General features: G+C 48.7%; 1 protein-coding gene across 2 annotated transcripts in view; it reads right to left on the reverse strand.

Annotated features, from left to right (window-relative positions):
• Positions 1-16073, reverse strand: part of NTRK3 (neurotrophic receptor tyrosine kinase 3) — a 311334-nt gene that overhangs the window by 221098 nt on the left and 74163 nt on the right. For both annotated transcript variants that reach the window (XM_065906036.1, XM_065906035.1), the window contains exons 2-3: positions 11365-11439; positions 10789-10860 (exon numbers count right to left, since the gene is read on the reverse strand). In XM_065906036.1, the coding sequence (XP_065762108.1) occupies positions 10789-10860; positions 11365-11439 (147 nt within the window). The remainder of the gene's footprint in view (positions 1-10788; positions 10861-11364; positions 11440-16073) is intronic.

The raw sequence follows: 16073 nt of genomic DNA on the forward strand, positions 1-16073 counted from the left end.
GAGGTACCAAGTGTTGAAGCTGCAAACATGAGCATGAAATCATGACAGGGCAGAGCCTGGGCCTCAGAGTTCCTCTACTCTGTTCCACATCCCCTCCTTTCCCACTCCCATGCTCAGATCTCGCAGTGAGGTCTGCCACCTACAGACACGGTCCTGCCCAGAGCTGATGACATGGAAACCAGCTCCGAGCTTCCTGAACATGGGTGGATGGAACGCCCGCTGTTCCTGCACCCACATATCGCAGCACGGATTTATCTCCATTTATCTCACCCACTCCATTCTCTTATGGAGCACCCTCTCTGTGTGACCTTCTGCTAATGGCCCTCCTGAGTGACAGCCAGTAGGCTAAAGGGGGTCACCTGCTCCCCTCGACCCTTTTGGCCATCAGTTAAAGCAGGACTCGGTTTTCAGGGAGTCCTTCTTAGTCTCCCAAAGGTCTTTCTCCCCAAATAGCCCCTATTCTGAAAAGCGCTGCTCTGAAGCTTATTACTCGACCTTCCCGTCCAGCTGGGCTCGAGAACTGACACCAGACCAGGTTGGACCTGAGTTGGCCACAGTCAATGGACAGTAGATCAGAGATCGTCCATGAAGACCATTATGAAGACCACAAGTTCTGGAGTCCTAGAGGCAGCCCATCCAGGGTTGGCTTCTGTCTCTGCCACTGAGCGGCTGTGTAAGGGTAAGCAAGTCACTTAAGCTCTCTGTGCCTTTAATTCCCATCTGTAAAATGGAGACAGCAATAGTGTCCACTTGCTATTATGAGCATAAGGTGACATAATATGTGCATACAAGCTAATGGCCTGGCATACAACCAGTGCTTTCTAGATGTCTTTGGAACTCACTGCATTGGAGTGACTACCATTCCAGGGATGTGGGGGTGGAGGGCCAAAACCAACTGAAAACAGCTTTCCTCTGGCCATGCCCCTGATGGCCACTTTTCTTCCAGGAGGGTTTCCCTGGTGGCTCAGACAATAGAGAATCTGCCTGCAATGCAGGAGACCCAGGTTCGATCCCTGGGTCAGGAAGATCCCCTGGAGAAGGGAATGGCTACCCACTCCAGTATTCTTGGCTAGAGAATTCCATGGATAAAGAACCTGATGGGCTACAGTCCATGGGGTCACAAAGAGTTGAACACGACTGACTGACTAACATTTTCTTCCAGGAAGAATTTCCTAAAATTCAGTGAGGCCCGGTCTGGGCCATTTATAACATTGCTTCCTTTTACAGATGTGAAAACAGATTAAATGTGTTACACAGCTTATCGAGGGTCACAGATAATGCAGAAAAAGGGCAAAGTCACATGTAAGGTGTGGTCAGCCAGCACTGTCACAGCCAAAGAGTCCCTCTCACAGCTGACAGCCAGTCAGGGGCCGAGTCCTTCTCCGCACTCAGATGTGGACCCAGAGCTCAGCATCTTCTCCACTCCGGACCACCACCCAGACACACCAGTGACTCGAGCTCCCCACAATATTAGATCTGCAAAAATCCCAGTGCCTTGACGCATGGCTCCATTTTGAAGTTCTGTTCCCTTGGAATTCTTTCAGTGTTTCCCTGCTGACCAGACATGATGGCCTGGAACCATGAACATGTGTCTACACAGCTCTGGGAGAAATTCCAAAATAATTTGGAAGGTCCTCCAAAGGAAGACCTTTGGAGAAGGTCTGTACTCACCCTGCAGTGAGCGGCAGCCCCTGTGCCATGAGCAGGCTGTCCACCCATCCAAACCCACATCTCCTCCAGGAAGCCTCCTCAGATGCTCCAACTTTGATCCACAATCACACTTACAGGCTAAACCAGCGGCCCCTCCATTGCCTTGTGTTCAAAGACCAGAGAAGGTACACAGCTTCAAAGGTGCGAGTGGTCACAACTTTGTCATAAATAACACATAAAGCATACACGTGGAATCTGGAAAAACAGTACAGATGAACCTATTCATAGGGCAGGAGTGGAGACAGAGATATAGACAATGGACATGTGGACACAGTGGGGGAAGGAGAGGGGGATGAACTGAGAGGGTAGCGCTGACATGTACTCACTATCATGTGTAAAATAGACAGCTAGCGGGAAGTTGCTATATAGAACAGGGAGCTCAGCTCAGCGCTCTGTGATGACCTAGAGGGTGGGATGGGGCGGGGGGAGTGGCAGGAAGGCTCAAGGGGAAGAGGATATATGTATCCGTATAACTGATTCACTCCACTGTACAGCAGAAACTAACAACATCGTGAAGCAATTATACTCCAATAATAAAAGAAACGTTACTTGCTTATGATTTTCTTCTTTATACATGTAAATTAGAGAAGGTCCAAAGCCATCTTACTTGCATCCTGAGACCCTCTCTTGAGTAGGATCGAAAGGAACAGGATGGCAGCTAAGGCACCAAGAGTGAATGTGCATTCCTGGCAGCCCACCTGGGCACTGGTTACAGCTACTGTCATTCCTGATTTATCCTTTTCTCTCTTTTTTTTAACCACAGCAAAAGTTTATTTCTTTCTCATATTCCAAGTCCACAGCAAGTCAGCTGTGGCTTCACTCCCATCACCTCCCCAGCGAGACTCAGGCTAATGGAACAACCTCCGTCTGGAACATTAATGCCCTCTGTCCCATGACAGAGGGCAAAGAGACACAATGGACCACACACAGGCTCTGAAAGCTTCTGCTAGGAGGGATGGGAATGCACCCGCGTGCACACACACACACACACTCATCAGTTTTATTGATATATAATTTAGATACAAGGCACCTGATTAAATGTACAAGTCGCTGGTTTCTGGTATATTTATAGAGTTATGGAACCCTCACTATAATCTGTTTTAGAACATATTCTCATCATCCCAAAAAGAAATCCTGTACCAGTATATTCCTGATTTATCATTAACGATACTCAAGATTTTAAACTATGAAGGCATTCTTTTATGCCCATGAGAATATGACATAACATAAATCTCATTTGTTGCTTTTGGTATAATATTTTTTAAATGGCCAAGACCTGCTAGGTATAATCCTTACATCCCAGAAACTACACACCTCTCTCTGGGACATCCTTGGAAACAGTTCTTAACCCAGGATTCAAGAGAAGTCTGCAAATCCCTGAAAGTGTGTGAGAAATGGTGTATGTATGTGCAGGGCTTCTTATGGGAAGAAATTCCATAGAATGATCAAGGCAGATTAGCATCACTCACACACTCAACAAATAGCTAAGGACCACTGCCCATGCGACAGGCATTCTTCTAGGCATGGGAGCCAAGTCCCTGTTCCGTGGAAGTTCATTCAGTGGGGGAGCCAGAGTGTAAACAAGTAAACAAATGAAAATGGCTTACTCTTTGACAGTCCCTTGGACTACAAAGAGATCAAACCAGTCAGTCCTAAATGAAATCAGCCTCATTGGAAGGACTACTGTTGAAGCTGAAGCTCTAGTACCTTGGTGACCTGATGTAAAGAGTCGACTCATTGGAAAAGACCCTGATGCTGGGAAAGGTTGAAGGCAGGAGGAGAAGAGGGCAGCAGAGGATGAGTTGGTTGGATGGCATCACCGACTCAATGGAGAAGAATATGATCAAACTCCGAGAGAGACAGTGAAGGACTGGCGAAGGGAAGCTTGGTGTGCTGCAGTCCATGGGGCCGCAAAGAGCCGGACACGACTTAGCTACTGAAAAAAACAACACATACTGTCAGATCATCAGAAGTAATAAAGGGTGAGGAAACAGTGTATCGAAGAGTGAGGTGAAGAAAGGCCACTCGGACTGGGAGGCTAGAGACGACTTGCTGAGCATTGGGGGAAATGAGGAGGAGGAGCGAACACTGCAGGGAGCTGGGGCGAGCGATTCATGCAGGTCGGATGGATCAGCAAGCGCCAACCCTCCAAGGAGGGCCAAGAGCTCAGTGTGTTGAAAGGACTGAAAGAAAGGTTCCCAGGCTGCAGCCGAGGGCCAGGGAGAAGAGAGCAAGGGAAGCCGAGAGGGAGACGGACACCAAATCAACTCGAATCCCAGGGCCACGGTGAGAGGTTTAGCTTTTATTGTCAGTGAGGAGGGAAGTAGTTGGAAGGCTTTAAGCAGTAGAGGGACACAATCAGATCTATGTGTTTAAAACATCACTCTGGCAACTGTGTTGGGAATCAAATGCAGGGGACAAAGTGGAGGAAATAAAACCAGTTAGGAGGCTATTATCATAGAGCCAGAGGACAGCATGGTGGTTTGAATCAAGACAGCCTTTGTAGAGGGAGAGAGAAGCAGACGGATATAAAGAGCCTATGGACTTGAAGGGTGGAAGGGTGGAGCCAGGCGGGGAAAGGGAAGAGGAGTCAGAAATGACTCTTAAGGTTCTGGCCTCAGTGATCTGGTGGATGGTACCATTCAGGGAAACAAGAAACATTGAAGGTTTGGAGTCAGGACAGGGAATGAAATCAAGAATTCTGTTTTGGCCAAGTTGAGTCTGCCTTGTGTCTTAACCACCCAAGAAAAGATGCCAGCCAGGCAGTTTGATTTATGAGTCCAAAGGGCCAGGATGGGAGCAAGGCGAGAAATATAAAGTTAGGGGTTTAATGCTAAGACCCCTTCCACTTTTAACTATCCATGATTCTGTGAAATCAGAGACCACCAGCAAGGAAGAAGTCATTAATAACAGCAAAGAAAATATTGAGTCTTTCGTAAAGCACCATCTTAAGCACTTTTGAAGCATCGTCTCACTTAAAGCTCAGAAAAATCTCACGAAGTGGGAACTCTTACATTCCCTCCAAAGCTCACGGAAGCTCATCAGCTTGCCTAAGTTCCCAAAGTTGTACAAAGAAGATACAGGATCGGAACTTTGGCCTTTCTGTCTCCAAAGCCTACATTCCTTACTGTTACTACACAACGCCCAATGGTTAAGTTCTCTACATAAAACAGGCGGGAGGGCACACATGGAGAAGAGATCTGGGGACAAGTGTGCCAGTCACGACCCCTTTAGGACTTGGAGAAAAATCAGTGCAGAGGTAAAGGGCAAGCAGAGAGGCACAAGTCTACTGGTACAATATCTACACACTGTCTTAGACCCAGACTGGGGTGGTTATTTCAAAAAGAGAGAACACCGAGTGTTTCACAACACATCATAAATCCATCTCACCAAGTGTTCACCCCAGTGGTCTCCAGAAAAATGTGCTTCCAGCTCAAATGTGTCGCTGAAAGGGCAGGGACCCTGGCCACTTCCTCTAATCCTCTCTGCCCAGTGTTGCTGACTTTCACTCCTTGTGAACATAACACAATTGACATGCCCACAATTAACACAATAATCATGCCCACATCAGGACATTCTCACCTCCCCACCCCACCCTGCTCCCACACAGGTCAGCTCCAGGCTGGCTCTCTCAGGGGGAAGATCCCATGTACATTTGCAGAGGAATAACTTAGTGTGACATTCAGAGCTTTAGGGGGAGAAATCAACCAACTGAACACAAGAAAGGTCCCGTCACAACCACTCTAAGGGATTAAATAAATTCTCTTGGCTTGCTGGAATCTTACATTACATATTCTTGGAAATAAGTGGGCCACAGGCTAACGTTAAGAAATCTTACAACAAAGATATTCGGGTCATAATGTAGCTGTTGTTATAGGATTTGACCTGAATAGGCAAAGAGATGAAATGGAGCTTTCTAAACGGGCGCTCTTTGAGGATGGATGGTGCTAAATGCCCCTAGAGAAATGGCTGCTCTCTAATAAAACTTTAAAGACCCTCCCCCACCCCTACCACAAGGAATTGTTGCTGTGAAAACAAAACATGACAGAGAAACAAAACATGCCAAGGGAATAGAAAAGTCCATGGACTTTAGTGCCCAAAGGATCAGAGTACAAATCCTGGTTGTACCACTAACTACCATGTGACCTTGGGGAAACTCAGTTATGACTTCTGAGCCTCAGTGTCCTCATCTATGAAATGGGGGTGGGGAGTCCAAACTTAAGAGTTACTGTAAGGGGCGAGATCATATTTACCAAAGTAGCAGGTCCAGTACTTGGCACATAGGAAGTGCTTAATTAGTATTAGTCTTTCCCCTGCTCCTCATATACCTGCATTTTTTATGCAATTTTGTAAAAATGCTAAGAAATTTTTTAATTGCATCAGTGAAAAACATTGTCCCTCCTGGTCATAAGCCACAGGAGAAAGATTCTTGGAAAGAGAACCAGAGGACTTCAGTGCAGTTGTATCTCTGCTATTTCTAAGTCAGGCCCTCCCTGGACCTGTCTCCCAGGCTATAAAGGAAGGCTGCCTACCACACTCCCCCACCCAGGATGGTAAAGGGGTTAGAGCAGATAATATAGAAGAAAGTACTTTGAAACCAGTCAGTGCTCTACGGATGAAAGCAAGCACCATCATTTGAGTGCAGGTCTTAGGTAGACACTGTCATGACTCTGCTTTCAGGGACTCCAAACTGCAGCTATCTGTTATGTATGTGAGCCATCCCAGAGAAGACAAACCGCAGAAAGGAAGAGAAGAGTCTGCTGCAGGGGGTGAGATTAGAGCACTCAGCAAGCAATCCAAATTCTGTAGCCCTGGTGGGTGTGGTCTCAAGTGAGATGGAAATCAACAAAGTGTAAGCCCTTCAGTTGCCACTGGTTGGATCCTTTCTGAAACTAACAGGGGTAAGAAGGGTGTGCACACAGTCTACAGCAGGAGTCCCCAACGGGTACTGGTCTGTGGCCTGTTAGGAAACAGGCGAGCAGCAGGTGAGCTAGGGAAGCTTCATTTGTATTTACAGCCGCTCCCCATCGCTCACGTTACCGCCAAGCTCCACCTCCTGTCAGCGCAGTGGCAGCATCAGATTCTCATAGCATCGCAAATCCTGCTATGAACAGCACATTCCAGGGATCTCGGTTGCATACTCCATCCCTCCAGCCCCTCGCCTTCTCCATAGAAAAAATATCTTCCACGAAATCAATGAAACCAGTGCCTGGTACCAAAAAGGTTAGGGATCCCTGATCTAGAGCAAGATGGACTAAATGGAGACTATAGAGAATCTATCAGGGTTTGTTCATCAATCAGTATTCAAGGAAGAAAGTCATCAGGGAGAGTGTAGTCTGGAGTCTTCTAGTCACCAGAGAGACACAGGACAGAAATCCAGCTTTTCCTTTAATAAAGAAGTGGTCATAATCACCATCAAAGCCATATTATCTCTCCTCATTGATTCTAGGATCACCACCCCAGTAATAACAGTAATTCCATCACTACTAGCAGCTTGCATTTATAAACACGATTTACTGACACTGGGCCAAGTGCTATATGTGCCTCCTATCATAAATCTTTATCACATCCTATCACTAGAACAGGCACTATCATTACACCCATTTTATAGATGATCAAATAGTGGCTCCAATGATCTATTTGGAAAATCCTTATCCTTAAGAATTCAAAATCCAAAATTTTTCACCAAGGAAAGGATATATAAGGGTCAAGAATATTCCAGTCTCTCAAATGTATATAAATCAGTATTTAGTTCTTCACACTCAATAAAAGACAAAGAAGACAAACACGGTCAAAAAGAGATGCTCAGTCACTCATAAACCTTGAAGAGTCCTAGTCTCCAGGCTTCTTTGTGGCAGACAATTTGGCCTTCATATGGCTGGCTCATTTTCTGGCATGAGACAGTATTATGACTAATGCAACAGCAGCTTAGAGGTGCGGGACAGCTGGACCAATCAGAACAACTTGGATAACTTGACATCAGTACAGACGGCAATGATTTCACTTTCTGCTTCTTATTATGTACAGAAGGGGAGAAGAAAAGACTTAGCCACCAGCCTAAAAAAAAAAAGAAGAAGAAGGGGGGAAGAAAGCCACCAAGTCAGAGCTCAGCAATTAGTGCTGGAGTAAGTGACCGTCTTATGATTGCTCAGCTGGGGCCTGAAGACTTGTAAATGCACTTAGAGGACAGAAATAGAAGATGTTGTGAGAGAGCAGAGAAACCTGGCCCATTTGCCAGGAGAAAGTGTCCCGGAGCTGCCGGGAAATTCACTCAGTCGAGATGTGGGGTGTGTCTCTGTAAATGGGAAAAGTTAATAAGCAAATCCATCGATGAAGCGCATGCACATGGCTGGACCTCTTGACTATCCTCTCTGGGACCCCCAGGCTGCTCCTTCAGCAGCCCCTGGGCCAGATGCTGACCCTATCACATGGATCTGAGCAGCCAGCTCATTCTTAATATGCAGACAGGCCCAAAATGGGGTTGGACTGACGGTGACCTGTCCACCTCACTCTTGATCCTTGTGCAGCCAACCTCAACACTTGGGCAAGAGCTGGCCAGTGTGTCCAGGAGGAAACGGGGCCCAAGGTCACGGGCAGGTTCACTGGTATCATCAGAACCTATTCCATTGGCACCCTTCCTGCCCCCAAAGCCTTGGGGAATCTTGCAAAGCCCCACCAGCCTGTCACTGCCAGCAGACCCGGATCATCTCAAAAGAGATGGTGGGTCACAGCCCTCTTCAGGGATCTCAAGGGTAATTCAAAGACAAGTTCCAGTACAACCCACTTCAGAGACACCTGGAACCCAGGCTGCATGCTTCTTCCCACCTCTGTGGCCCTTGGACATGCGATGCATCTGGAAACCCTCTCAAATGCCCAGAGAGCTGCAGGTGACGGCAGGCAGATTCTGAGCACCAAGCCACTGCCGTCTAAAGGAATAGAGCCTCTCCCATGCGGGCAGCTTTTGTCCCCCAAAGTCTGACCCCGGCCCCCAAGCTGGCATTCCCTATGTCACATTCTGTCCACAGGGTAGTGCTGCCTGGCCCATGGCGTTGAGAGGCTCTATTTTTAGTGCCAGTATTTAAAACTTGAGAGGTTTCACTGAGCCTCCAGCTCTTCTTGGAAAAAAATAAAAAACCCACAGTAAATCTGGCAACCCAAGGCTCCACCTTCTTTCAGCAGCAGTCTGCTAGAACTGTTTACAGGCTGGCCCTAAGAGGGAACACGTGGCCCCCAGCTTCCACTGTCCCCATTGGTCCACTGTGGGCATCTGGCTCGTGACCCTGGTAGGAGTTAGTATGAAAAGGAGACTTCTTAGAGGGCAAAAGCTTCATCCCCTGGGACAGTTTACAGGGAATGTGAAATCCCCAGTAAAATAAACACCTGCAACATCTGGCCCAAGACCCTCCTCTGGTCCCAGCTACACCCCCAGCTGCAAAGAACACACATCAGGAGAATCCCACCACAGAGGCTCAACTAGCACAAGAGGGCAACAAATAATTGAGACGTCTGCGCTGGGAGGTAAAGGGGGACTCAGTCCCCCACGGCTACTACATAAGACTCTGAGCAATGGCCCTGCGGTGTGCCGTGTCCAAAGGGAGGAAAAAAGTTCAGCACAAAGCAGAGGTGGCCATCACTGATTTCAGAACAAAACACTTAAGCCCTCACTCGTGCTCGGTCGAGTCAGATGTTGCCAACTCTGTTGCAACTCTGTGATCTGTAGCCCGCCAGGTTCCTCTGGCCACGGGATTCTCCAGGCAAGAATACTGGAGGGAGTAGCCATGCTCTCCTCCAGGGCATCTTCCTGACCCAGGAATCAAACCCGCATCTCCTGTGTCTCCTGCATTGGCAGGTGGATTCTCTACTGCTGAGTCACCAGGGAAGCCCTAAGCATTCACTAGGTGCTTGGAAAAACACACAAAGGCCCAGGGTGAGGCCAGGACCCCCCAAAGGAGAAACAACTCTCCCACCACAATTCTCCACGATCTTTTCTCTTCCTCCACCTCCCCTCCACTTCCCTCAGATGCTCTGTCTCTTCCTGCGAGATTCCTACGCAGCCGGATGCCCTTCAAGTCCAAAGTGCCTACACCAGCGCAACTCTCAGGTGGCCGAAGGAAAGAGTCGTCTGCACACCTTTCCTCCATTTTCTGGCCAAATACAGTAGACTCCACCCCGCTGGTTCCTACGGAATCTCTGCTCTTGGAGAACATGCCCCATAGATGTCCAAGACGGCCACCATCCGCAAAGGAGACCTGACCGAATACCAAGGACCCCATGGGTGCAGTGTGTTGGCACTTTCCCTAATTGCCGGCTCTAGGTTTCCCTTCAAGCCCGTCTCTCCCCAGGAAATGGTGGTCCTCCCATCAAATCCCAGAGTCTTCAGCCCAGAACTAGGCTTAGAGAGGAAGCACTAGGCTCGTGAGATTTCATCTGCACGGGTCTAGGCAGAGCTGAGCCTGCGGAGGCCCTGCCACCACCACACACGGCTGTGGTGGGAGGGGAGAGGCGGGAGGCGGAGGCACAGAGGATCCCACCAGAGCCTGGTCACCTCGAGCACATCCCGAAGCTGTGTGACTTTATATGTGGTGTCTCTGCTTTCCAGAGCTCGTCGCCACTGAGCCCAGGATCTATCTAGACGTGACACTTGACCTGGACCTGCTTCCCTCAGCCAACCCTATCCCAACCCACACACACACACACACACACACTTGCGGACCTACAAATGATCTCTGAAGAGTAATATTCACATCACACACTACACTTACATGGGGAATTTCCTCTCATTTACATTCCCATTAAGTTGCAAATTTCATCATAAAAAGTGAACAAACTAACCCCCTAGTATCAGGTTTTACCTTCCTATAGGAACCTCAGAGATCATCAAATCCAAAATCCTCATTTTAAGAGGCAAAAATCTGAGCCCCAGAGAAGTGATGGGACTTGCCCCAGGACACACACTAGCGCGAAGCCAGATCCAGATCTCAGGCCTCGGGTTTCACCGCCCAGGACTCTCTCTCCCTGCCATATGCTTTCCCCCACCCACCCACCGACTTCCTGTGGCCGGGACCCAGCTCTACTCACATATAGCGCAAGTGGGGGTTCTTGGCGAAGGCTCTGGGCTGGATGTTGCGAAGTCCTGAGTTCTTGATGGTCCTGAAGAGAGAGAGGAAAAGAGGGTCAGCAGAGCTTACAGGGTAGAGCTACAGCTCTGCTCTGGGCCGAGGCTGACAGCCAGTGAGGCCAAGAGTGGACAACAGCCATTTCTGTAAATAATGCATTTCTTCATCACCGGTCATCACGCATGGTCCAGTTAAGGGACAGGACCACAGGACCAGTGGGCAGGATCTGGGCTCACATCCCACTGGGACCTGGGTGAGGGTGAGAAATGTGCCCATCCTGGCAAGTGGATAAGACAGGTCCAGCAACTATAACACTGCAGCCTCCTCCCTTTCCCCACCCCAATTTCCCCGCCGACACTCACACTGAATCCAAAGGAGGAGGTGACTAGAAGTACCCCTGCTCCTTGGGGACCATCGGTCCAGCACAGGACTGAGGAAAGCGCTAACCTGGGGGACGTGGGCTCAGGTTGTATCTTGAAGCCTGAACGACGTGTGGGCTGGCCCCTGCCCCACCCCCGCCGGGAGCCGGTGCACTCACAGCTTTTGGAGGCCAGTGTAGAGCTCCATGTCCACGGCGTTGAGCGTGTGCAGACCGCGCCAGTTCTCTATGTGTCTGCAGGGAGGGAGGAAAGGCAGGGTTAGCGGAGGGATCACCGGAAAGATGCTGGCTTTAGTGCCAGAGACCTGGGCTTAAATCCTGGAGCAGCCACCCGTGAGCCAGGCTCTCCACCAAGTCTCCAGTGATCTCTGAGCCGGCTTCATTCTCTCTGCGTGGGCCACACACACCACCTGGATGATGGGCTTGCTGGGTGATCCCAAGTTCTGAGCCCATGGACAGAGTTTAATGTCCCCACATCCCCTGGCCTCTAGAAAGACTACCTACTCTTTAAATTCTTGAGATTCAGTCTCCCTGCAGGTCTTCCTAATTCAGTTTCTTTCCATTCTCTTTAAGTTCTTTTTCACTTCTAGGAATTTTTTTTTTTAAGAATAGGCTCATTTTCTACATTCCTGATCACAGAAACAATACAAATGAAGTGATTTTTTTTAAAAGGGGTTGGCAGGAACTTGCTCGTGAACATGGCTTTTGAGTGGAAAAGCCCAGAAGGAACACACACCACCTCAGGGTCCCCTAGGGGCCTGAATCCCCTTTGGGTGAGAGTGAAAGTTAGTCACTCAATTGTGTCTGACATTGCGACCCCATGGACTGTAACTCTCCAGGCTCCACTCTCCATGGAATTCTCCAGGCAAGAATACTGGAGTGGGTAGCCATTCCCTTCTCCAGGGGATCTTTCCAACACAGGGATCAAATCTGAGTCTCTTGCATTGCAGGCAGACTCTTTACCATCTGAGCCACCAGGGAAGCCCCCTTTGGTTAGCATGACCCATTTCATCTGGAGTTCAAGGACATCAGTGGCTTCATAAGGCAGAACCAACCCCACACAGGAGGCATGACCAAAGGCCTGGGTGTCACGGAAAGAACAGGAGGCTGGCATTTGAGGAGCTGGATTCCAGTTTCATCTCTGGAACTTTAGCAGCCATGGCTTTAAGCATGAGCTCTCAACACTCTGGGCCTCTGGTGTCCTCATTTGTAAGGGGAGAGGGTTACACCAGATCAGCAGTTTCTCCCCCATCTCTTCACAAAGATCTTCTTTTAGAACTTTCTCCCGAGAGATTTCATGCTTAGCTCCCTAAACATGTGTCAAGCAAGCACACACACTTATTAAGCAATAATTAATTCATCTTCTCAGATTTACTAATCCAAGATATAAATCACTGTTAACCAGAGCTTTTTATCAACGGGCATAAACCAACACTGACTCACCCAGCAGATAAATTCCAGCCCAAAGCAAAGGAATTCTCAAAAGTACTGTTAGCATGGAAGGGCTCGTCACGGCTATGGATTTGATTTCCTTTGTTTGATGTATATGTGTGTATATATATATATATATATATATATATATATATATATATATATATATATATATATATACAAAATACCAGGTACAAACATCCTACATTACTGCTTTGGGGTCCAGGTTGAGTACCATTAGACCAGCAGTCCTCAACCATTTTTGGCACCAGGGACTGGTTTTGTGGAAGACAATTTTTCTACTGATTGGAGAGGGTGGGTAGTTGGGGGATGATTCAAGTGTATTACATTTATTGTGCACTTTATTTCTATTATTATTATATCAGCTCCACCTCAGAACATCAGGCTTTAGATCCCGGAGGTTAGGGATCTCTGCATTAGACTACTGATTACCAAGGTCCTTTCCAGCTCCAAAGTCATCTGAGAGGAGGCCATTCATACACACCCACCACCCCAAGGAGCTCCAGGGGGCCACAGGAAAAGGCTTCCCGCTGCCCTCCTGGGATCTGACTCTCCCATCAGTGCCCCCAAAGTCTAAGCATCCTCTTGGAAAGGAAGGGGAAGACGTGACAGCTCACCCTGGGACAGTGATACCCAAGGCACAGAAAAGACAGCCACCTTCCCCAGACATCCCCTCCCAGGCCCCACCCCACCCGTGGTTCTGCCATCTGCCATTAGATGGGACCAGAGCCAGGAAGGCCACAGGGAGGCAGCGGCCAGGGCCTCTGGAAGCATTTCAGAGCCGCGCAGCGACAAGGTATGCCAAGAGTCCTTTTTGTACCACATTCTCTCGGAGCCCCTGCTAAGCAGCCAGACACATTAGCATCTGCTGGGGACATGGGCCAGGTGTCCAGGTCGGTACTGAATTCCTTCTCCAAAGCTTTCTCCCCTGGAAGCCGCATGGCCCCAGGACAGTTTGTTTGGTCTGGGTTCACCAGGGCAGGGGCCCTGGCTCCATGTCAGCTGAGAAGGAAGGCCAGAGGGAGCAGAAGGACCTGTGCCAGCCCCACCCCCACCCAGGGTATCCACTCAGTCCATGTAAACCACCAAGTGTTAACAGATTGCAGTGTTCCTACCGACGGGTATTCATTCATGGGAGCCCAACTTCAGACAAGCTCCCAACAAGCAGCTGTCGATCAAGTTGTTTAAATAAATGAAATCAGTTTTCTGAGCCCACATTAGAATTCCATAAATGTGTTTTTATTATGGCTGAGTTGTCAATCATTATTACATTTGAATACTTGACTTCTCTCAGCCTTCCTGTCCTTATGCCCACAAATGACCCTTCCCCAGCAGAGGTGCTCGCTGAGACACAGCAGGAGGGTGGCTGAAGTCCTTGGTGCACGGGACACTCCCATCTATATTATACAGCCCCTTGTATCTTTCTTCGGGTCTGAATTTTCCTACATCAGGGAATGGCACTTTTATAGCAACTGTGTGTTTAGGAGTTGCTGCTCCGAAGCAGGGTTAGCCACTACAAACTCCAGCCCACCACCCATTTCCGTACAGCCTGAGAAATAAGAATAGTTTTTACATTTTTTTTCAATCTAACGTAGAATCCTATTCTGTGACATGTGAAAAGTATATGAAATTTAAATCTCCACGTTCATATCTGCTTATTTATTCTTGTCTGTGACCACTTTTCTCTGCAAAAATGGAGTTGAGTTATTGCTGCAGAAGCTCACTTAAAATATTGACTTTCTGGCCTTTCATAGAAAAAGGTTGCTGACCCCTGCCAAGAGCCAGACTGCCAGGATACAGATCCTGTCTCCATCGCTACCTCTATCTATGGGATCTTGTCCAGGTTTCTTCACTTGTCTGTGCCTCAGTTTCTTCATCTGTCAAGTGGGAATAATAGAATACCTCCAGCATAAGAAGGACGTAAGGATCGCATGTTACATTAAAAAGCCGATATAGCAGCTGGGGTCCGAGTAAGTCCTCAGGGAATGCCCACTGTGATGATTACTTTTAACCTCGGGCTTTGTAGAGGTTGGGCTTGCCTGATGACTCAGACTGTAACGATCAGCCTGCAGTGGAGGAGACCTGGGTTTGGTCCCTGGGTTGGTAAGATCCCCTGGAGAAGGGAATGACTACCCACTCCAGTATTCTTGCCTGGAAAATCCCATGGACAGAGGAGCCTTGGGGGGTTACAGTCCGTGGGGTCACAAAGATATGGACATGACTAAGCAGCTAACATTTTTACTCTTATCACTTCTGTAGAGGCCGAGCAGTCTTTTCTCAGTTTTCATGCTAAAAAGGGCAGCCTGGTTCTGCTGGAAGTTGTCATTTCTCGGCCATCATTGAGGGAAACTCTGAGTGGCAGAAGGGTGGAGGGGCAGTGAACCTGTCATTCATGACCTCCAGGAAAACCGTTCGAGCTGAAATTATAAACAGCGTCAGAGGATGCACAGACAGCAGCACCGAGCGGGTTCTCAGGGAAGAGCAGAACCTCGAAGGTGCAGCCTGACATTTGCCGTTGACATGGGCAGGGCGCCTGCCAAGCTTTCCCAGTGACTCACCACTTGGTACCAGCCCCAGGGGTCGTAACTCTGCTGGCTGCTTTGTGCTAACGCAGAGACCGTGAGTTTAAGTGGAAAAGGCAGGCTCTAAAAATATAATAAATAAATAAGACCAAGTCTGAGAGAGATCTGCTTTGCTTTGGTTCGTGGTAAACAGTGGTTCCCTTGGCCCAGTACAATTACATGTGACTTCTTTTGGTGCACTTTTCTGGGTTGTCCAGGTTGTTTTCATGGAGCGTGGATTCTGTCATCTGGAAAGCAATCACAAATGATCAAGGGCTTCCCAGGTGGCTCGGTGGTAAAGAATCCATCTGCCAATGCAGGAGACTCGGGTTCTATCCCTGATCTGGGAAGATCCCCGGGAGAAGGAAATGGAAACCCACTCCAGTATTCCTGCCAGGAGAATCCCATGGACAGAGGAGCCGGCGGGCTACAGTCCATGATGTCACAAAAAGAGCAGGACACAACTTACCATCTAAATAACAACAACAAGAATGATTGGGTTTTTAAAGGAAGGTTCGGCCCTTGGGCCCTGTCCAGCAGGCAGTCACTGGTCACCCTCTCCCAGGACGACAGGCTGCACCAGCCCATCCGAGCGACAGCATCGCATTCGCCTGCCACTGCTGTGGAGGGCTCGAGAACTCAGGGTGAAGCCAGGAACGCAGGTCAGAAGGAGCCCAGACCCCGCATCTGTCTGCTCAGGCACAGAGCGTGTGGCGGGGGTGGCCTCACAAAGACTTGCAGCCTCGCCTCAGTGTGACTCCAGGCTCCCATCCCTACTCTAATTCCCTCCACTTTAGTCTCTTAAATTCAGTGGTTCCCAACTGGAGGCCATTTTGCCCCGCAGAGGTCATTTGG

The sequence above is a fragment of the Muntiacus reevesi genome, chromosome 15 (genome assembly GCF_963930625.1).
Source record: "Muntiacus reevesi chromosome 15, mMunRee1.1, whole genome shotgun sequence".
NCBI classification, from domain to species: domain Eukaryota; kingdom Metazoa; phylum Chordata; class Mammalia; order Artiodactyla; family Cervidae; genus Muntiacus; species Muntiacus reevesi.